General features: G+C 40.2%; 1 protein-coding gene across 1 annotated transcript in view; it reads left to right on the top strand.

The window, feature by feature from the left end:
• LOC133512505 (ephrin type-A receptor 6-like) overlaps positions 1-2,913 on the top strand; it is a 39,447-nt gene extending 36,534 nt beyond the window's left edge. Inside the window, exon 4 of the mRNA XM_061842220.1 lies at positions 2,837-2,913. Coding sequence (XP_061698204.1) covers positions 2,837-2,913 — 77 coding nt within the window. The remainder of the gene's footprint in view (positions 1-2,836) is intronic.
• The last annotated feature ends 21,944 nt before the right edge of the window (positions 2,914-24,857 follow it).

Here is a 24,857-nt window from a genome sequence, read left to right as displayed (position 1 = left end):
GTATGTAGGATGACTCTGGTGGTGGGTAGGAAGATTAAGAAGACAAAGGTAGAGCAGAGAACCATGTGGTGGAAGCTGAGAAAGGAAGAATGTTGTGCGGCCTTCCGGAAAGAGGTGAGACAGGCTATCGATGGACAACCAAAGCTCCCGGAAGACTGGACGACGACAGCCAAGGTGATCAGAGAGACAGGCAGGAGAGTACTTGGTGTGTCATCTGGTAGGAAAGGGGAGAAGGAGACTTTGTGGTGGAACCCCATAATACAGGGAGTCATACAAGGAAAGAGATTAGCGAAGAAGAAGTGGGATACTGAGAGGACTGAGGAGAGGCGAAAGGAGTACATCGAGATGCGACGTAGGGCAAAGGTAGAGGTGGCAAAGGCTAAACAAGAGGCATATGAAGACATGTACACCAGGTTGGACACGAAAGAAGGAGAAAAGGATCTCTACAGGTTGGGCAGACAGAGGGATAGAGATGGGAAGGATGTGCAGAAGGTTAGGGTGATTAAGGATAGAGATGGAAATGTGTTGACTGGTGCCGGTAGTGTTGTAAATAGATGGAAAGAATACTTTGAGAAGTTGATGAATGAAGAAAATGAGAGAGAAGGAAGAGTTGAAGAGGCAAGAGTGATGGACCAGGAAGTGGAAATGATTACTAAGGGGGAAGTCAGAAAGGCACTACAAAGGATGAAAAATGGAAAGGCAGTTGGTCCTGATGACATACCGGTAGAGGTATGGAAGCAATTTGGAGAGATGGCTGTGGAGTTTTTGACCAACTTATTCAACAGAATACTAGCGGGCGAAAAGATGCCTGAAGAATGGAGGAAAAGTGTTCTAGTTCCCATTTTTAAGAACAAAGGGCATGTTCAGAGCTGTGGGAACTATAGAGGAATAAAGTTGATGAGCCACACAATGAAGTTATGGGAAAGAGTAGTGGAGGCTAGACTCAGGACAGAAGTATCTGCGAGCAACAGTATGGTTTCATGCCTAGAAAGAGTACCACAGATGCATTATTGCCTTGAGGATGCTAGTGGAAAGTACAGAGAAGGTCAGAGAGCTACATTGTGTCTTTGTGGATCTAGAGAAAGCCTATGACAGAGTACCAAGAGAGGAACTGTGGTACTGCATGCATAGGTCTGGTGTGGCAGAGAAGTATGTTAAAATAGTACAGGACATGTATGATGGCAGCAGAACAATGGTGAGGTGTGCCATAGGTGTGACAGAGGAATTTAAGGTGGAGGTGGGACTGCATCAGGGATCAGCTCTGAGCCCCTTCCTGTTTGCAGTGGTAAGGATATGCTGACAGATGAGGTAGACTGGAATCCCCTTGGATCATGATGTTCGCAGATGATATTGTGATATGCAGTGAAAGCAGGGAGCATGCAGAGGAACAATTAGAAAGGTGGAGACATGCACTGGAAAGGAGAGGAATGAAGATTAGCCGAAGTAAAACAGAATAGATGTGCATGAATGAGAGGGGCGGAGGAGGAGGAGTGAAGCTCCAGGGAGAAGAGATAGCGAGGGTGGACGACTTCAAATATTTAGGGTCAACAATTCAGAGCAATGGTGAGTGTGGTAAGGAAGTGAAGAAACGGGTCCAAGCAGGTTGGAACAGCTGGCGAAAGGTGTCTGGTGTGTTATGTGACAGAAGAGTCTCTGCTAGGACGAAGGGCAAAGTTTACAAAACAGTGGTGAGGCCGGTTGAGGTTCTCGCTCGGAGTGACCAGGTTGGATAGGATTAGAAATGAGCTCATTAGAGGGACAGCCAAATTTGGATGTTTTGGAGACAAGATTCGAGAGAGCAGACTTCGATGGTTTGGACATGTCCAGAGGCGAGAGAGTGAGTATATTGGTAGAAGGATGCTGAGGATGGAGCTCCCAGGCAAAATAGCGAGAGGAAGACCAAAGAGAGGTTTATGGAATGTGGTGAGGGGATGTGGTGAGGGAAAAGACATGAGGCAGTTGGGGTTAAAGAGGAAGATGCAGGAGATAGGCTAAGATGGCAAAAGATGACACGCTGTGGCGACCCCTAACGGGACAAGCTGAAAGGAAATGAAGAAGAAGAAAGAAGAAGGTACAGAAAATGGATGAATGATGTGGTGATTTAAGCAGTAAAGTATCATAACCTGGCCAGGCACTCAATTTATTATATGAGGAATTAGTTTGGATGAATGATCTCACCAAACGCTATAATGTATATCAATCCACATAATACATTTTAAAGAAAGTTATCGTCATAGGATATTTGCGAATTTTCGTATATGGCTCAATAATTTTTCCTTACCTCCAGATTTATTTTGTTTGTGTTTCAGCTCTTGTCACATTCTCTCTTGCCTTTCTTAATTTCTTCGCCTCCCCCTTATTGCTTGCTGCTTACCCTCTGAAGATTAAGATGAGATCCAAAGTAATTTTCCATGCGCAGGGTTGATAGTAAGGGCTACAGAAATTTCCCATCTATCTATCTATCTATCTATCTATCTATCTATCTATCTATCTATCTATCTATCTATCTATCTATCTATCTATCTATCTATCTATCTATATCTATCTATCTATCTATCTATCTATCTATCTATCTATCTATCTATCTATCTATCTATCTATCTATCTGTCTGTCTGTCTGTCTGTCTGTCTGTCTGTCTGTCTATCTATCTATCTATCTATCATTGGAGCTATTGATCGAGCCATTTATTGTGTCCATGTATTCTAGTCAATTACCGGTGTACTTGGATTTTAAATGATGTCTGTAAAATCTGAGTCTGGATTTCTGGAATGTCCAGATAGGCAATGTATTTGTTTTCTCTTGAGATTAATTGTTTTTATGTTTGCGCGTGATCAGGCATCGGTACTGTGCATGCCACCTGCTGCACTAGGGGCTACTTTGCTGCTTGCAAATTATCCACACTGACTTGGTAACAGTTTGATCCCCAGTTGTCTGTTATGATATTTGGATTATCCATGGCACAATGCAGTGGCACAAAAGAAACACATTCATCATGGTCTACTGAGAGTTTTTCATCAGTTGCCAAAATTTATTATTTCCTGACCTGACGTTATGATGCTGTGTAGCTGCATATCATTGCAAATAACTACAACAAGATAATCAATGGATCCTAGGACTGGGCCAAAGCAACTAATTTTGCCATACCCTGGCTTGTATTATACAGTCCATTGTTTACATTGTTACAAGTGCCATTAAGGAGTATCAAATTTCTTGGGTTGAATTTAGAATAAATAACGAGCCAATACCTATAGAGATCTCCTTTGTGCTCATTGGTAAAATGTGTTTAACCAGATGTGCTTCTACAGTTCTTAATAATTAATCATGTGGCACTGGTAGCAGTTTTTACAAATCAGCTTTGCAATCAACACATTGTAGGTTAAAAAAAAGCTGTTAGATCTGAAAATGTGCACCTACATCAATAGTTAAGTGTCCAAAAATGTTAAATCCTGGTAAATGAAGACTCTATTCAGCAAAAAGCAGATGGTCTTCTGTTTGTGTTTGAGTTGTCTTTTTAAGAATGTTGTTTATTCTACAGATGATAATAATGTGGTGTATCTCCACCATCTGGTCATTATTATTCCCAAGCGGATGCATTCCTATGCGTGGATTGTTTTTTTTAAATGTAAACACAACATTGTACAATAAAATCAAATACCTTTTTTTTAATTGGATGTTTGCAGAAAAAAATAAAGCATCATGCTGTGACAACTACATAAATGAGTAATAGCAACGTGATTAGATAGCCAATGCGAATGCATTAATTGGTGTATACTATACTATACTACAATATACTGTATTTACTATGACTTCCATCTATCTTCTGTGCATCAATGACCAACACATTTGGGAAGCTAAATTAGCTGATGGTATTTTTTCCACAAGCTCAGAAGGTCCATTTAAAGCTATGTTCATTGTTGACAGGACAGAAGCAAGAAAACCATCCATCCATCATTTGTCAGAATAGCTCATCCTCACGAGGTTCGCAGGAGGTCTGGAGCCTATCCCAGCCCTCATGGGGCAGGAGGCAGGGTACCCCCTGAACTGGTTACCAGCCAATTGCAGGGCACATTGAGACAGACAACAGTCGCATTCACAATCATATCCAGGGGCTATTTAGAGTCTCCAATTAATGCATGTTTTGGGGATGTGGGAAGAAACCGGGGTGCCCAGAGAAAAATCACCCAGGTCCGGGGAGAACATATGAACTCCACACAGGGGGAGACGGTATTTGAACCCCGGTCCTCAGAACTGTGAGGCCAATGCTCTACAGCTGCTCCACCGTGCCGCCTAAGAAAACCATATTTGTCAATATTTTAAAATTGTGTATGGAACCTTCTTTAAGTGATATTTCTTCTTCAGAAGTAAAATTACAGGTTTCTGAATTAAAAGTAGGCAGTAAAGAACTAATATTAATAATGATATGCATGATGAAATGGGCTTGGATGGAAAAAGATGACACGCTGTGGCGACCCCTAACGGGACAACCCGAAAGGAAAAGAAGTTTATGAAGATGCATGATCTACTCTGGTAAACTGCTAATGTATTTCCTATTTGTGAGCAGGCAAAAATTTAATTATACTGTAAGTATCATACTTACAATTACACAGACTATTAAAACCATATTTCTCATAGTTGTATCTTTGCAGAGATTTGTCAAAATGTGTTTCCATTTGATGTAGTATAATGCTATTGGAGCAAGTAAATTGGTTGACAAGGTCTGATGATTATTTTCTTCTTAAGAGCTTAGTCATTATCAGCTCATCTCCACTCATCTAATCGAGGTTACAATAAGTGATGTCAGTGTTAGACTTGCACACGTGTAATGAGCGCCAAGGATAACATTTTATTTACCATAATGCAATTTATTATGACCCATTACTCCCCTCTGTTAGACCTTTGTTCATTGATTTCTACCCAGCACTGTAATGTGTGTGTGATTGATATTGCCGCGTTTGGACTGATGTTTCAAAGGTCCTTAAGGAAGATGTCACAGCAAGTTTTCACTGGTGTGAAAATAATTATCCTGGGAAATGTCAATACCAATTGACTCAATCTTTGTTCAACTGAAGTACAGTCCAAAAGTCGAAGGCTACAACTAGCTAGTTTGTTTTAAAAAAGGTATTTTTACATTAAAAAAAAACCTGCCCTGTGATCTAAATTGTATGCTCAAGAATTAGCTTTGTCAAGCAAAAAGATAACAGGACTGTTACCACCGTATCAGTATGTACAGTGGCCTTTAAAGGATTGGACATACTGTACATTCTCAGTCGTACGACCTGTATAAAAATATGTCAAAACGTTTAAACTCTTTGGACCCCCATTCTCCTCCCTCAATTTGCTGCATGCAGACAGTCAGGTAATCACATCTAACATGGACCAATATACATATCAAACCTCCTGATAAGAAGTATCATAAATGCATGTGCACATGTACACTCGCGAACACAGTCAGGTAAAGAGTGTCGGAAAGCAACCTACAGCAAAATGAACATCAACGCAAAAAGAGTCAAACATACATGAGCATAAAACTTGTAAATAAAATAAGAACTACCTTTTAGGTATTATAATGGATTTTCCAGCAAACAAAAAAACGTTTGTGGGTGTGGTGCGGCGCAAAAGAGATGTTTACTTGCAGGTCACACTGCAGGGACACACACACACACACACACACTCTGTGACATTTTCCAAAGGAACATCTTTAGTTGAACAACCGTTGCTCTTCAGACTTAATTAGCTGGTAGGAAGAGAGAGGAGATGATAATTGTATATTATCAGGTAGCAGACAAACCACCCTCTTCATGCTGCGTCAACACTCACAATTTTACATTTTCCTTATTCTGATGCATTTTTTTTCCTCTCAGATATTCTCTGCCTGTCTATTCACTGCTTTCCAATCATTATTAAATGAGAATATTTGTCATCACACATGAGCATATTTGTAAATTACCAGTCGTTTAGTGGAGGTTTAGAAATAATCCTCGTGCTTTCATGAATGCAAATCATAAAGTACAACAGAATTTGAATGCAAGGTTTTTGTTTGTTGTCTTTGCAGTGCCTGCATTAGCATTTGCTTCTGCAGTGATGACAAAGAACGTAATTGAGAGCTCTTTGATTGTGTATGCTGTATTTCCCCTGACTTGTCATTCAGCTCAGTGTACCAACTCGGGTGCTCTGATGCGGCTTCAGTCATGGCCCATGTAAATAGTTGGGAGCATCTCTGTGAAAGACAGGAGAGAGCACTGCCATTAAAAGATGACATCGTTATGTCACCTGAGCCCCAGCGTTCTGAAGAGTACGCTGAGTACTGATAATGCTGAAATGCAATATTTGTGTGACGATAAATGTAAACGAGTGGCCATGCAATTATACGGATCGTGGATTGATGCCATGAAGTTTGTAGATAAAATTGTTCAAGTAGGTGGAAACTCAAAAGAAATGCGTGTCACAGGACAATCAAGTAATACATGCCAATTGCGGCTATGACAAGCCTGTGGAATTAAAATCCTAGTCAGATGCTATTTTTTAAGGTCGTGGTCTTTTTCACCCCACATTTGGATCAATGAAACATTCACCAATGAAGTAAGAGGGCAAAATAAGACCACCTTTGCCTCAGAAAAAAAGTTTGAATTCAAATGTACCAGTAAAAAGAGTTCACAGGACACCAAGCGCATAAATGCATGAATTGTGTATAATGGAGCGTGATGTACCCATGACATCGAAGCACTAAACTGTGAAAAAAAAAACACTGCAAGAATTTCTGGTAAGACATTATTTGTAGAAGATGTTCAAAAGAAGCATCAGTCTATAACACCACTGCACAAAAAATATCTTCTCCTGGGCAGCTGTCCTGTATTCTTTGTTCTGCTTTAAAAGCCTATGCAAATTAGCTAGTTGCCGTCATGCCGCATAAGTAGCATTTATTCTTGTAAGCGGCGTTTAAGTTTGATACGAGGGAAGAAAATATTTTGTTTTACTGAAATCCAGTGGCCGTCAATCCTGTTTTTTTCAAGGTGTAAAATGGCAGGATTTCTGTGATGTTGTGTTGCGCCACTGGCGGTTTCACAGTTCAAAAAGCATAAAAGAAAATGAAGAACTAATGTGAGATTTGAACTAATCAGCATCAAGTTCAAACTGAGGTCAGGAAAATTCTATAATATTTTGTGAGAGAAAATAATTCATTTCAATGAGAGCATGGATTTTTAATTAGGATTTTAAACAAATTGTATGTATCATGAGTAGTCGTAGTTTCTGGCATTTTTCTGAATGTAATGACATCTAGATTTTTTTATTACTTCCTTAGAACAATGTACCAGTAGATACTATACTATTAAATTAATATCTGACAGTGTCAATCAATGCTAAGAATTATAATATATGCAAGCATTGTCTACAATATCTTTACACCATGAAGGCATATTGTACCAAATAATGTGACTAGTGAACATAAATTCTGCTTTGTGGCGCTTTACCATCCAGTTTATCTTTAAAGCAGTCACTTCATAAGCATTAGAAGCTCTCATGTTGTCGCTCTTCAAGCTGTAATTGAGAACAAATGTGAAGAGTATTTAATTGGGCTTGTCGAGCAGAGAGGCGGGTTTGTTAGGCACCTAGAGATCTCTTCATCTTTTTGCATTTTAATTGTTTAAAGAATAAATTATGTAAATTGCCGATTTTGAGAGGCCTAGTTGCGGCGTGAACTTTCCGTGACTTCTGCTTGGCTTATTTTTGCCTTCAGTGAGAGTTACTTCAAAGCTCAAAAGTGATCAAAGACAGTGGGAAAAATATTCCCCAACGTAGCGGCACCCTGCATACATACATTTATACAGTTTCTGCCTGTCTCGACATGGCATACTCTCTCACTCTCGAAACAAAAGCATGTGACACCTTCTGATGTTTTGCATTTTTTTCCCCTCTCCTCAAGGATAGTCCTGTCAGATGCTGCAACATTTCAACTGATTTCCATCTTCTCTGTTGCATGTGCGTGTGTTCTATTTCAGAACATCAGCCAAACGACTGAATTAGTCATTAAAGTATGTGTATCTCATCGTGGCCCAGATAGAATATCATGGGCCTGAAATGAGGAGAAGAGTTGTCATATATGAAAGCCCGCTTTGGGAGCTGAGACAGCTGCTAGACTGATTAAAAACAGAGAAAAACAGGGGTTATTGGGGGGTCAGCATCACCGATGACAGGGATTTGTCTCCATGGTAGTTTGCTTAGCTTGCAGAAATAACGTAAACTTGTGTTCAGCAATGGAAATGTTCAAAAACAAGTTTGCTCTGTCATGTAGAGACGAATGATTTATGAGGATCTTTCATTAGTAAGAGGTTAACGATTGTGTATTAGACAGTGTTGTCATTCTAGCCAAATGCCACTAATGTATGCTAATGACCTGTAAGCACACATTTTCATTGATAACATGGCCTAGATATCAGGTAAACTACATACTTGTTTAATTACATTGTCCTACCATAACACTTTACCATACATATAACCATTCTGTTACATTTACACCCAGCACTTGAACACAATTAATTGCAACTCTCAACAAGATATTTCACTTTCAGGGATTATTTAGTCATCGCAAAGCAAGAAGAGAGTTATGAGTTTAAATACTAACCAAGACAAGACTCCAAAAGGTTTGTCGTTACATGAAAAAACAACTTAATTTGTTAGATTTTGACTAATGCCTTAAGACACTTAAAATAGTCACGGTTAAAAGTCAGCTGACTGACTACCCCCTCAACAGTCCAGCAGACTACAAAACTGTGGCATTTACTGTACATATATAATCTATAATAAAGCTTTTTTACTTTATGCCCCAAAGCTGAACAATATGTCCCAGTCTCGTCATAAAATAAATAGCAAATTGAAATTTGGCAGTAGTGTTGCTCGGGCAAATTTTGATTGCTGACGTGATGGTTGGTTGAGGTCACAACACATCATAGCAAATATTTCTTGCCATGTTTTATTTTAATATTAATAAGTCTATTTAAATGCATTCCATTTGTTAAGAGCTGAGCAAACGAAAATGGGATTTGGGTGTACATACAAGTTGAAGCTACTGGACTCGTCCTCACCCTATCCTTCCATATATGCAGCCGCAGTGAAGGGATGGAGAAAATGACCCCAGGGCACAAAAGGCTTTAACTAGCAGTAGGTGTCTCAGTCTGTCGAAATGAAACTGCCAAGCTTGTTAGTCACACTGGTAGAATTGCTGGTGCCCACTCACACATAGACGGATGCACACATACATACACACTGTGGATAGACTTAATCCAGCTATTGAAAGCAGCAAACAGCGATAGCAAAAGTGGGTCAGGTTTAGAGAAGACTGTGGTGGCAATCCGTTCCCCTTGGATTGGATTGAGGCCTGAACTTTGGCTGAACCCCGACAAGTAGAAACACACAAAGAAGCTCAGAATTTACGCGATGATATCTGTTTGAATTAATGCTGGCAGATTTCTTGATCATGTAACGGTGTTGGTGTAAGACATAAGAAAAAGATAGGGGTGTTAAAAGACAAGCTGGAAAACATTGAGTGACTGCATGGATCACATTCGACTTACTAATGGAAATGAGATGATGATAGTCAAGTTCTGATGTCCGTTTACTGCTTTCAAAATTGAAAAATGTTTACGTAACGCTTACCTCTGTCGTGTCAGAAAAACTGAAAGACCCAACTGAAACAACAAAACGGGTAGTTATTATGTTGCTGGTGCCTGAAATGATGTCTAGTGAGGTGTCCTGACCTTTAGTATGTTGTACTGATGTCGTGCATTTGTGACAGTCGATCGTCTGATCGTTTATTTATGGCTTACTGTATATTTGCCCCAAAATGTTGCCTGAACTCCATGGGTTCTATTTTGGTGTCATCCAGTACTGTGCTCGGCATAACTCTCAAAACTCAACCGCGTATTGGTAATTTCCTGGACCACCGTTCTTGCAGCACATTTACAAGTGGAACATCTGTGCTGTTGTGGGTGTTATCACAACCGACTTCATTCCCATCCAATCAAAGCAGTTCCTTTCATTCTAGAATAGTCTCGGATGGAGACATCTCCATATGCAGAAGAGGACGAAGAGATTCGGGAGTGACTGAACTTTAACGGGTACCCTTATATAGAGATTGAGCTGGCGAAAACCGCTGACAGCTTTAATATATCCACACACTTCCTTTCACGATCATTCATTTTCACCCTGACAGCTGCACAGTAGGTGCATACTGGCCATTGTGCGGGATGATTAATATATATATTATCATAAAGATAATAATAATAATAGTAATGTGTTCGATGAAGTTATTTCTTTGATGATTAAGAGATTTGGATGCCCATCGTTGAAATAAGTCTGTCATCCACCACATGTGTCCGAGGACCTCGTGTGTCTGTCTGCCTGCATGTGCCCCGATCAAATTCACCAAAATCATCTTACATCACCTGCGTCAAAAAATTAAACATGGTCCCAGTGGGGATAATCTTGGACAGCCTTTCTGACACTAAACACTCACTCCACCAAGCGCATCATCAAAGCCACACCCTCAATGCGCTGAAGTACCGGTTTGGCGCGTACTTGTGCTCTGCGAAATTGGCAAACACGCACAACAAGTCTTGCACTTCCATCTATCATCAGTTTTTACACTATAACACAGCTATCAAAATACAGCCCAATATGTTCTGAGCTTCAAGACATTTAGGAGTTGAGGTTCCAAAGTATAAAGAGCTTCACTGCTCCTTTGTAGCAAAGAAGTATCAGGCTGCAGCCATGTACACATTAAGCAAATGCATTCCATCTTTCTTTCAGTCTTGAATTTAGGAAGACACAAAGCAATATTTATCATTTGTGTGGATGTATTTCTTGCCAATGCAGTTGAATAATGGTGCCATATAGATAGAACTAATCTCACTGGTACAAACAATTCTATCTACTTCTGGATTCAGATTGTGTTCAGTCGTTCAGCAGGGAACAGCATAGTAATTAAAAACATGAGCCAGTAAATACATTTTCAGTGCTAGTGTATTTACAGTACGTTTATGTTCTTAATACTCGTGAAATTATTCATGTGAATTCCTTCGGTTATCACTATAAGAGCTTTTACGAAGTTTTAGGAAGTGGTGGTTTGTCACAAATCAGCTAAATGGGTGAACATGAATGGGTGGCCATTTAGATCTGTCATCACTCTTTGTAATGCCACAGCAACTTAGTCAAATAAGCGGAAATATTTCAAAGCTCAAGTGGCGTTTTTTTGACAAGATAACTACCAATAGTCCATCCATCCATCCAGCTTTATCCTCACGTGGTTCGCAGGTGTGCTGGAGCCTATCCCAGCTATATTCGGACGAGAGACGGACTACACTCTGAACTGGTCGGCAGTCAATCAAGGGGACATTTATGGGCAATTTAGAGTCTTGGACCAACCTACCCTGGATGTTTTTGGGATGTGGGAGTAAATTGCAGTACCCGGAGAAAACCCACGCAGGTACACGGAGAACATGCAAACTCCACACAGGCGAGGCCAGGATTTGAACCCCAATCCACAGAACTGTGAGGCAGACATGCTAACCAGTCTACCACCAGATCAACAAATAGTCACTACAAAAATAACACTCATATATATGTTACAATATGTGTCAAAGTAGAAGTGAAGCAAACCACATATGAGACTTGATACGTGTTTATGCATCCTTATCTATCACTATCGGCAGCTTGCTGGGTATTTCTTGCCACTTCTTGGATTAAAGCTGATGTATTCTTATTGAGCAGCCAGAGCCAGAGACTGGAGATCTGATTTATATAGCAATACAGCTTGTTTTATGGGGGATTGATCTGACTCTGCCTACATCACAGCAACATTCTCTCTTTTATTCAGAGCGACAACATACAATAAAATGGAGAAGTTAAAACAATATATTTATTATGAATTATGCATATATGTACAATCAGCATCACAGTGAGCGACTGGTTAGAGCAGTGATTTTCAACCACTGTGCCGCAGCACACTAGTGTGCCGTGAGAGATCGTCAGGTGTGGCGTGAGAAATTAGCCAATATCACTTTTTTTTTAAATTAACATTTATTAATAATTTTATGCAAATATTATGTCATTGTCCAGTGTCCGTGCTGTAAAGGCTGCCAGAGTAATGTAATATTTGTCCGTGTGGCAACACGTAGCTGATTGCCTCGTTCCTCCAAGAGAATTAGTGATGCACCTGAGAGGCCGCGGTGACAGTCATGGAGAAGTTTTTAAAAAGGACAACTGCAAACTCCGAACTGGGCCCTGGACAAAATTCTGACCCGGATGAAGGCCCTAGTATGAGTGGTGGGAAAAAGAAAACAAAGACGGTGAGCTCAAGGCAATATAGTGAAAGCTATCTTTCGTTTGGATTTACTTTCACCGGGGATGAGACGACACCTATTCCGTTACGCCTGGTGTGTGGCGAGAAGCTATCCAACAGCGCCATGGTGCCAAGCAAGCTTAAACGCCATCTCCAAACGACACACCCATCGCTTCAAAACAAGCCGATAGACTATTTTGTTCGCCTGCGTGTAAACACAGAAAAACAGGCAACGTTTATGAGAAAAACCACAAAGGTAAATGAGAAAGCGCTCAAAGCTAGTTACCTAGTCGCCGAACTTGTTGCTAAATCAAAAAAGCCGCACACTGTGGCAGACATTAATACTACCTGCCTGTAAAGCCATTGTCAACGAGATGCTCGGCCCTGATGCGGTTAAAGACATAGCTAAAGTCTAAAGAGAGACTCAGAGCTGTTGAAGAAGAGCTTCGTGTGTGTCTTTCTTCTATTCCTGCCAGGATATCGGCTTTGTGTTCATCTAAACAGGCTCAGGTTTCACACCGACTGAGTATAAATAAATTGAGAAATTATATTGTAATTAAATATACTATACAGAGTGTCTTTTTGTAACATTTTTGGTTGGTGGTGTGCCACAAAATTTTTCCAATGTAAAAAATGTGCCGTGGCTCAAAAAAGTTGAAAAACACTGGCTTAGAGCATCTGCCTCACAGTTTTGAGGACCGGGTTTCAAATCCTGGCGCCCCCTGTCAGCAGGTTGCATGTTCTCTCTGTGCCTGTGTGGGGTTTTTCCGGGCACTATGGTTTCCTCCTTCATCCCAAAAATTCACAGGATAGGTTAATTGAAGACTATAAATTGTCCCGTAGGTGTGAATGTGAGTATGAATTGTTGTGTGTCTCTATGTGCCCTGCAATTGGCTGGCAACTAGATCAGGCTGTACTCCTGCTCGAAGAAAGCTGGGATAGACTCCAGTGCTTCCACACCCTTTGTGAGGATAAGAAGCTCATAAATGGATGAATGGATATATCGATAACCTTCTTTCATGTCCATGAACTCCAAGGTCAATAGTATTGAGACTAGGTAATTTTTCTAAATGAAATAATGAGGGGTTGGGACACACTTTTTAATTCTTACTCGCTCATATTAATCTAAGGCTATGAGGATTTTGAATCAGCTTTTACTTAAAGCATATTATTCCACCTTCCCTTTTTGTTATCCTTCTCTACCACAATGCATTCATTTTATCGCATGCAAAACACCCATGACATTTAGCATGCCCAGTGTAGGCTGTCCACCCCACAAATTTATGTGTCAGTCCTTCAGACTGTTCTGCATGACTGCATAGCTTCAAACACGCTTGTCACATTGCCCCTTCCTTCTGAGTGTTAACAGCAGCAGAACAGGATCATGGGTAACGATTAACATTATGTGAGCTACAGGTCAGCAGAAGACCCCAGGGTGTCAGACCAAAATCTCTGTAGCCGAGCACTGTCTGTTTGATGTGTCTGATACACATGTCGCACACACAGTCACAGACTCAATGGAAAGAACACTTAACTGACCACTGTGGGTCAATATGAGTTTTTCTTTTGCCTCCTTTCAGTTTGCCGGTGTTAACAAAAATGGCACTGTGAGTGAAATGATGTGCTACTGCTGTACTTTTCAGTGTGCTTGACACCAGATGGAACATTCACAGCCTCAGTCTCACAGATGCAGTGGTACATTATTTACTATGTGGATTAAAAAGGAACATTTTACAGAAATGAAAAAAAAGGTTGTTATATTACAAAACAAGCATTCCTTCCTTCACACCAGTGATTCCCAAACTTCATGGGGTACTGCAAAACATTATCCAATTTTACTGAATTTGTTGAAGAATTATCATACATCATTCCAAATTTGACTTCTTCATCTATCCATGCAAGCGATGTATGGCAATAGGCAGAACAACTGGATGCACTTCCATTAGATGGTAGAATTCACAATGAACCTGTGGATCCACTGATTGCCATTCAGCGACAGATTGAGTCACAGCTTTATCCGGGGTGTCCGTTCAGTAAGCGTAAGCAATGGAACAACATTTATTTTTACCCAGAGCTTAATTATTTTTTTCATCTAGATGTTGCATTGTTGGCAGTTAGACAGCTCACCAAGCCATCTTTGAAAGTGTGTCTCCTACTTCCTAAATTACTCATTTGTGATTTTAATCCCGATGAATCCGTCATATTGGAACAAGGAAGAAAAATCACCTATATCAATCTATTTTTCAGGGAGGTAACTGGTTTGGTTGCTGATTTGGTCTTATCACACAGTGAGCGTTGACCTTGACTACTTTGCTAACTAAACACCGGTGGTTAGCAGTGCAGAAGGACACTGTCATTGTGAGCAACATTGAAGGGCTGCGTAAGGACATATGCGAATTATGCCATCGGAAGTCACAGCCAGCCACCCCTCACTCATTGAATCACATTGCAAAATGCCACAAACTGAATGTTATACTTTCATTTCGTGTTGAATTTCTTTTTTTTTAATGGGCAACGCAGAATGACTGCGCGGAGAACGCATCAGCACAGCTGATGCAATTGCACACGCACAGCTTGGAGGGAACAAAGATGTGCAGCTAAAGTGAAGATTTTAAGCTTTTCACTCACACTTGCCCCACGCTCTTTTTATCCTTCTCACCCTCCCACTGCACATGCCTGCTCAGTCCCATCTCACTCAAAAGACGCACATGCCCACACACACAGAGCTTGTTATTACAATCACAATACCCGTAACAACCGTGATAAACTCAAGCAAAGTGCAGTCGCAACTACGTAATGAATTCAAGCAAATAGCACGCACACGCACATTGAGAAAACAGAACTTCGACATGCTTCTGTGCCTTCAGGAGAGCTACATGAAAACAGGTAAAGAGGTGCATGTAGCTGGAGAGCCGCGAGTTAGTCACCCCTGGTATAGACCTTGCAAGTGACAAGCAAATCACATGCACCACCTTCATAAAGGGTTTGTGCCAATACTCTGTTTCAAGTTCTTTTTGTCATTTTTTTTTCTCATAATTTGTCAAATCCTGTAGCAGGGGTACAATACATTTGTACTCCAAAATAAAATACCTATGAGAGAACACGTACAAATAAAAAAGAATAAACTACCCAAAATGTTGAAAATGATACATGAAAATAATATAGTATATAAATTTTATACAATTTAGGATACACATCACTACTTTTGGTGAATTTTCACTCATAATACTCAAACTTATTTACCTCCAGAACTGTTCAATCAAGAAATCACTTAAACAGAACATGCCTGAAAGGCCAAAATATCTAAAAAGGCCTACAACAAAATAACCAAACCCAAACGAATTCATGAACCATCAAGAAACAAAGTAACTGACATTTACCTGTCTGGAAAGAGTTTAAAATGTATTTCTAAAGTTTTAGGGTTCGAGCAAACCATTGGGTGATCCATTAACTTCAAATGGAAAAATTATGGAACAGGGATTAATCTTCCCAGGAGAGGGGTGCCTATGCAATATACCCCAAGGGAAGCGTAATGACGCTTCAAGAAATGTGCAAAGGAACTTGGGACAACTTATGAAGAACTTCAGGTCTCCCTTGCCTCAGGTTAGTGTTCATGACAAAACAATAAGGAAAAGACGGGGCAAAAATGGCATCCATGTTAGAGTTCCTAGGCACAAACCACTGCTGATCAATAAGAAGATAAACTCCATCTTTCGATTGCAAAAAATCATCTGAATGAGTCCCAAGACGTTTGGAAGACTATTATAATGACTGACAAGATGAAACATATTCTTTGTGTGTTTTGTGTGTCTATTTCTATCTGGTGTATACTTAGTAATACATATCAGAAAAAGAGCATCATACCAACAGTGAAACATGACGGTGGTAGTGTGACGGTCTTGGGCTGCTTTTCTGCTTCAAGACCTAGACAAGTTGCTGTAATTGATGGATCCATGAAATCTAGTTTTAAACAGAAAACCTGAAGAATCCTGAGAAGGTTCAACCATCAATGTGTGACCTCAAGCTGAAGCCGATGTGGGTTCTGCAGTAGCCAAGTGATACAAAACACACCAAGAAGTCAGCTTCTGAATGGCTCATAAAAAACAGTATGAAGGTTTTGGCATGGCCTAGGAAAGTCTGGAGAAATGTGAAAGATTTATTGCCAGTGAGAGAAAACACTTCATTTCAGTATGTTTTTGAGGATGGCCCAACCAGTTACAATCAGGAGGTCAGTACTTTTTCACACAAGACCAGGTAACTGTTTTTTTTTTTTGTTTGTTTTTTATAAAATGAAATCTCCATTTAAAAAAGGAATTAATGTATTAATGACTTATCTGGTATTTACATCTGTTTGATGGTTTAAAAGAAAGTGGGGAAGTTGTGCAAAAATCTGAGAATTTGAGAAAGGGGCAAATATTTTCTTTTTCTTTTTGGAACAGGACACCACCAAGAAACAAGTAGGAACTGGAATGTGTAATTCCCCAAAAATATTAAACCTCTTTTCTCATTCCAAGCGATCACATTGACATCTCAGTATTCAGAATGTGCCATGTTGAATGCTCAGCAGCCCACAAAAGAGTGTATCTAAACACCGAAACACACACAAATACACAGACAGTGTTCAAATGTGTCTGTCTGAGAGTGCTGTCAGTGTCACAAGATGCTCGAGAGAATGAATCTGTTAGCCGATCCATCTGGCCATGCAATTAGCTGGGAAAGGCATTCTTTTTGCTCTTATTTTGGGTTGTTTTTCTCAGTTGCAGATGTGGTGTGTGCTGTGGCAGGTCTGTCAGAAAGTCTTGAAGGAGGCACGTGGGTTAAAATCTTTGGGTAAGGCTTCTGCGCAATATCAATGGATTACCATGAGAAGGAAATTCATCCTTCTGCGTGTTTACCATATTTGATGACATTTCTTTCCACAACGTAATATTGGATTTTCCTCACTGTCTCACATGATACTTGATTGAGCTGCTCTTTTTGGGAATGATATCTTTCTTTGAAAATACTGTCAATAAACAAACTTTAAGACAGATGCTTAAAGTTACCATTACAGTCAGATTATTCCTCCTATAATTGGAGGCATTATGTTGGCTTCCAACACACCTTTATCGCAATCTCCCAAATTAAACTTTAAACTTTTTTCCTTTAACAGGACTTGATAATCAACTCTGATGATTCTCAGAGAGCTTTTCTAGAGAAATTGAAACTGTGAACACAAAAGTAAAGGTTTCTAAAAGACTGCAAAAGTTAAATGACTAAACTGTCTTGACATCATTTAGCGTATGATGCACTTTCCACATACAATATGTCTTAGCGTTGCATTAACAAGCATTTCAGATCAGGTTGCAAAAGCTTTACCAAAATACGTGGAGTTATGATTTTTAGTGCTTGAGTAATCCCACTTAACATTATTGCACTGGTGCTTTGGTCCCGGTATCCCCCCTGAAAGGGCAAAGCAAACCCTGCAGACATTTAATGAAGCTCAGTTTGCTGACTGTCTGTGTGTTATCCAATAAATTGTAAGAGGAAGCTAGAAAATTAGACTGTAAGTCCAAGTTTATTTATGAGTAGAACAATTCTATATCGTCCTTTATATTATGGCTTTTATTTTCATTTATTCAAACACGTTTCACCATGGAAACTTGAACTCCTATGGTACATATTAAACTGTACGGTAGTATAAACAATATCAGAACACTCGGTGTGTCTACATCCATACATTACTCGTTTCTGTCTGTTTCACTTTATGTATTGCAAAAATATTGGCATTTATGTTCCTTTGTTGAAAGATTTCAGCACTTCTTACCATATTTTTAGCTCCATCAAAATAGTTATGCATTCGCAAATGTATGCTTTACGTTTATCTACCTTCATCTTCCTTTTCACTTATCCTCACTAGGAACGCGGGCGTGATGGGGCCTATCCCAACTATCAACAGACGAAAGGCCGAGTACACCCTCAATTGGTCGCCACCCAATCTTGGCACATGGAAACAAACAACCATTTGGACTCACAATAACACCTACGAGCAATTTAGAGTCTTCAATTAATGCATGTTTTGGGGATTGTCACAACCCATCGGAACGGAGGTAGGACCCAAATGCAGGACTCGCCAGATGCAAGGTCGGGGATCGGGCAGGCAGTCAGGTGGAGCAGAGGTAGTTGGGACGTCGGGCGAAGAGAGCAGGTGAGCGGTCAGGCAGGAGTCGGTACACGGGAGCTCGATCAAGGAAGGCAGAAGTGTCAAGGGAGTCAGGCTTACGGGGTTGGTCGGAGAATAGGCGGAGGTCGGTAGACATGGGTTGACGATCAGGGATACGAAAGTGCTGGAACGGGACATTAACCTCAACGATCTGGCGGAGCACCAGTCGTCATCGGGGTCCGATATATACACGGGATAATCAGCTCGCATGAGGCGGAGGTGTGTGCCTCCCAATTAGCGCGAGCGCGCGGGCACCCGCACAGCCCGGGCTGGAGCGGCAGGATCATGACAGGGATATGGGATGAACCCGGAGTGCCAGGAGAAAACCCATGGAGGCACGGGGAGAACATGCAAACTCCACATAAGCAAGGCCGAGATTCAAATCCTGGTCCTCTGAACTGTGAAGCAGATGTCCTAAACAGTCATTCATCGCGCCGCCTAAATGTTATTATCATGAATCAAATCTCGAGGCAAAATATGTATTCCCGTTTATTTAAGTGTGATGACAAAAACATGCATAACAACAACTGGCGCCTAAATGCTATTTGAAACAGCATGTGGGCTCCGCACTGCACTGTTCATAAACGCATGTGGATAGGCTACTGGGTTTAGCATCATCATCCACTCACATCAGGCATTTTTTTAATATGTTTGAACTGCTGGAGGACTCCACTGGGGTTTAATTGCAAGGGAAACACGAAGATATGTACTTAATTAAATCCCTTTGCTGGGGTTTATTTGCATTTTATTTAGAGGTGGAGCAACACAGTTAATGATGCTGTGATTTACAGAACAACTCTTCTGTTCTGAATCAGAAAACGTTATATATATTTTTTCCTCTCCTATGTTTATATATAGAAAAAACATTATGGCTCAAGGGAGCTTTTGGCTCAGTGAAATTATTTGAGAGCAGCACACTGAACAAGTTAAACTGATTTCAATATATTTTTTGTTGATATAGTCTCTGCGTGTGAGTGGTGGACCCTCGGGAGTCTTGCGAATGTGTTATGCAGGCTTTGAACAACATCATAGCTGCATTATGACAAATGCGCTCAACTCAAATAAAACGTACAGCCCTCCGGTGTGTAGGAATTTATGGTTGGTTGTCATAAAAGAGAACTTTTTTTGTTATTTTTGGTGGGAAAAGTTCCACGCACAGATGACGACGTTGTCAAAACAATGACACACATACACAGATTCACAACAGAAAACACTACGGAATGTATTCCATGCCAGTACCAAGACTTTGTTTTTGCCATCTTATCCAAAAGTGTATTGGAGGTGTGATTTAAGACACCATGTCTTTGTTGTGCACTTAGATTGATTTCAAGCTTGACTTGTCAAGTCTTCTGAATGCCTTAGCCATTAGAAAGCCTAATAAACTTGTGAAATCAAGAGATTCTTGCCACTCTTCAATAAAGTGGTTGTAACATTGGATATATAATGTAACATTTTGCGGTGAATAGTCGCTGATGGTGTAGTGGTACACATACCTGACTTTGTTAAAGGCAGCATGGGATCAATTCCCACTCAGTGATGGTGTTGATATCTTCCCTCTGACTGACCGGCAACTAGTCACAACTGTACCCTTCCTTTCGTCTGAAGCTAGCTGGGATAGGCTCCATCTTTCCTGTGACCCTTGTGAGGATAAGCGACTTGAATGCGCTTTGTGGCAACATAGTTTTATCTTGCTATCAGCTGTCAGAAACTGAGAGGAATTTAGCCAAGAGGCTCGTGGTTTGTTATACTCATTGTTATTCTCATTATTGTTACAAATTTACAAAGTGAGCGCAAAGCTAGCCTGAAAAACTAAAATATCTAAAGCAGAGTGAAGAGTGAATATAGTTAGATTTATTTGCACTATATGGTTCCTTTTTACAAGTACTATTCTTTCTACACACTTCCCTCTGACACGTTGAGATGTTTTGGGATTGTTGCATCAAAAAAGAAAAAAAAAAAGAAACTTGATGACAGTCATCTGACAGCGAGTTGTATTTGTATTGTCCCATTTAACATTTTTATAACAGACAGAACATGACAATTCATTAAGATGATCTGTCCACTCAGACGAAGTCACATTTTTTGTTCTTTTTTCACATTTGATAATTCTTTCTTTGATAGGACTACTTTCTGAGACAGATGCAGCTCCATGTGTGTTATCTTACGTCGACGTGCTCAAAGCCCCACTGTTCAGACCTCTGGTATCCAGCCGTGGCAGTGACAGCTTTAATTTGAATGCTGGTGGTCAATATGATTAGAGAACTGCAGGAGCCTTTTAAGTGGATCAACTGCCTTGGAAGATGAGGACTAACAGATGAACAATTAAACAAGAGGACAGTTTAACTGGGAGGGATACCATGTTTTTTTTAATCCATGCACTAATACAAAAAGGAATACAAGCTTTGCATTTGAGTACACATTAAAGTACTGACAAGTGATGATGCCCATACTGTAGGTGTTGCAATACTGACAAATGTGATTTGAATCATATTTTAAAAAAGAAAAAAATCAACCATTCATATATAACATTTTAGTATGTCACTCCTGACAATTTAAACAGAACTCCAACTGCTTGTTTTGTCTTGCCACACATTTTACACCTGTAACACAAGGAATTTTAATTTTAAAATAAAATTGGCAGGATAATTGAAGTGCTACATTATTGTGAAAAAAGTTCTCTTCACTCTGGACTCCATTGCAGTTTTATTTTTTTTTATTCAGTCATGGGGGGCACGGTGGATCAGCTGGTAAAGCGTTGGCCTCACAGTTCTAAGGTCCCCGGTTCAATCCCAGACCCGCCTGTGTGGAGTTTTCATGTTCTCCCCGTGCCTGCGCGGGTTTCCTCTGCGCACTCCGGTTTCCTCCCACATTCCAAAAACATGCAACAATAATTGGACACTCTAAATTTCCCCTGGGTGTGAGTGTGAGTGTGAGTGCAGCCGTTTGTCTCATTGTGCCCTGCGATTGGCTGGCAACCAGTTCAGGGTGTAAAATAATAAACCAAAATACATATTTTTGTCATAACCAGAACACTTGGGCGGACCCAAATGCACAATGTCGTATGCCGGAGAGTCAGTCAGAGAGAGCAGCAGGATCAAGAGTGTCAAGCTTACGGGGTTGGTCGGAGGACAGGCAGAGGTCGGTACACAAGGGTTCAAGATCAGGAACGAGGAAGTGCGGGAACGAGGCATGGATGGCAAAGATCTGGCAAAGCCAAACCGTCCGCTGGATCCTATATACAATATACTGGGGTTCATATCACTGATCAGACGCAGGCGTGCAGGGGACCTGCACTGCCAGGGCTGGGACCGGCAGGACCATGACAATGTGTGGATATCTTTTTTTTATCAACTTTTGCTTTAAGTTAGGTTAGGGTTAGGTTATAGGGGAACTATGAGACCAGGGGATTTCCCAGTAAGCCTCTGCTATGCACCCAGAGTTCCCCTGTTAGTAACGCAGCGCATTAATCACAAGGAGACTTTTCAGCACGGGGGAGCGCTCAGACCGTCACACCGGGTTGTCTTCTGTATGGAGTTTATCATCTATTTTGCAAAGCACAATTTACATTTGGATAAAAGTGTTGTCATCTGTGTTCACCTTCAAGTATCTCCACATGGCTGACATGGCTCCTCCCCGGGAGGTCTATGTCAGTGGTAAATGGTATTAGTGTAGTACTATTGGAGTATTTTTACAAGTCTGAGTACAACTACAGACAAACTGTATTGACACCAATACCAGTATTGGTATCAGTATCATTGTATCTCTCATATTTATGGTTACTTTGCTCACTCAAGGAACTGCTCTTAGAAATATTCTTGGTTTTTTTGTTTCCATAAAATGTTGCATGTAATATGACATTCTATTACATGTTATGGAATGCAAATTACATTGCACATATGAATACATTCTTAATTCCAATTATGAGCAGAGGACCAGTCACTAGTTCATTTTCCAGTTGGCGGGATGCTGATGTATTCAGATATGATTTATTGATCATGTTGCGTACATTTGTCTCCCCACTGTGTTCAGTTAAAATGCAATAAGTCGTTTTACACCCTCCGTTCCACGTGAATGCAATAACACTAAACTAATTATACAAACTGGGGACGATAGTGTGATTTGTAAAAGCCACAGCTGGTTGTCGACTAACACCCAGACATTATTTGGCGTAACCTAGTACTGCACAGCACATTTTTTCATTAATTCATACAGGACAAGAAAATGATCAACCACAATGCAGATGTGGCTGTGGCTACACTACACTGCAGTAATAGCCAACATCATGGCTACTCTTTATCTTTCCTCATGTTCGAGTGACTCATCAACACATCATTCTGTGCTGACGCTAAGGACAAGGGAGTCGTTGGAGGTTAACAAATTCACATCAAAATCCTCAAATCATAACAAACACAACAAACACTCCAGCCACAACAGAGCAGAGGAGCTGCAGCAAAGTTTCTAGTGATGATGACTTCATAGCACTGTTGTCCTGCTGTTAAACAATTCCTTCAAACCCTGTTCATTGTCTATTTTCCAAGTAGTTAGCCTCATCGTTCTATGTTTGTTTAGAGTTTGTATGTTCTCCATGTGCTTGTGTTCCTTTTCCCTGGGGACTCCAGTGTCCGCCCGCATTTTAAAAACATGTTTCAAAGGTGAAATGAAGATTCTAAATTGCCTAAATTACCTGGTGAGTGTAGGTGGCATAGAACATGGATGGATGATTCAAATTGTATTGAGACACATCAATAGTCAGCAACTGTACAGAATTGCATCCCTTTTAATGATAATTGAACCAAATCCTTGGGTTGTATGTAAATAATCTGACAGGTCTTTGATTGGAGGAGTCCCCTACAACTACCAGGGGAGTGGCCCCCAACGTATTAACAATAGTTACAACATTATATGTATACAACAGGGGTCAGTCTTACTTAAGTCACAACTTGCAATATGGAACCTTCTGGTAGATGGATGATGGCGGAATGATGTCACTGTAAATTAGACACCATTGGGCTCCAGTCAGCAACCAACAGGACAAAATAAAGCCAGACTTTTAAAGTGTCCTAAACCAAAATAATTTGGGCACACATCAGTTGAAATTGATACCAAAACTTAAACACTATCCTGCATTATTAATATTGGGGGAAGATATAAATATTCTACAGCAGAAAAAAATGTGTAAAGTTGTACATTCATTTATTAAATTAATGATGTCCCCCTAAATATAACTAATCTTCTAATAAATACAGGATGCTAAATTTTACCTTTGACTAACTGTAGATGATTGAAAAGTGCCTCCCTCAGGCAGGAATACATCTAATAAATTAATCAGTCTGTATTATACAGTGATGTACATTATTATTATTATTATTTCAAAAGTTATTATTATTTCAAAAGTGGGTCTTAACCTGGGCATATATTCATGTCCCTTCCACTGTTTATCTGTTTTATTTATCCAGCGGTAACAGACATGGCCACATGCAAACAGGAACATAGTACAGTGGGCTTGCTGTTGTACCTTGATAGCAGCAAAGCTTGTTTGAGTGTTGTTTTCATTATTCTCTGTTAAATGTTTTCATTTGGTACATTACAGCACCCGCTTGAAGATAGTGTAGCTTTATCCAGCAAATATGAGACAGAAAAGAAATGTTCCACAACCGGTGCCACAGATGATATTACTGAAACCAGTGATTTCCGATCTTTATGAAGCCTAGGCGCATATTTTACAACTGTAAAAATCTCACAGCACAACAAAAAAACAAATATGGCACAAAAGGTGTTTACATTAATTACAGTATGTACTTCATGCCATCTATTTATGCCGGCGAGGCATAAATAGATGACCAAAGATGCATTATTTCATATAGATGTACAATTTCAAAATTTCCCAAGGCATACCTGAAGAGTGATAATTGTACACTAACATACCATGGCACACTGGTTAGGAACCAGTGTTTAAAATTCAGTTTTATAGCCACTGTGATTGTTTTCCTCTCCATAGGTTTCCATTGATATGTAATAAAAATCATATTGAACAAAAATGGATAAAATACCAGAGGATTTAAGGGAATGGCACATTCATCGGCATTCTCTCCTCTCTGAGATCATTTGTAATTGATATTTGAAGCTTCGTTTTGTTCATTGAAATTAGCTTTTTGGAGCGCAGACAAAACAGCTGAGCCAATGGAAATGGAATTGGTTGCGTGGCAGTGCATGACAGAGTGGGATTATACCAATGTAATGTCAGCCTTATTAAACACTATTAAACCCTATAGATCAGACAAGAAGCAGAGAGGAATAGACTATATTGGCTACTCATCTGT

The sequence above is a fragment of the Syngnathoides biaculeatus genome, chromosome 14, assembly GCF_019802595.1.
Source record: "Syngnathoides biaculeatus isolate LvHL_M chromosome 14, ASM1980259v1, whole genome shotgun sequence".
NCBI classification, from domain to species: Eukaryota; Metazoa; Chordata; class Actinopteri; order Syngnathiformes; family Syngnathidae; genus Syngnathoides; species Syngnathoides biaculeatus.
The sequence above is the reverse complement of the archived record's forward strand: the minus strand, read 5'-3'. Positions and strand labels throughout refer to the sequence as shown.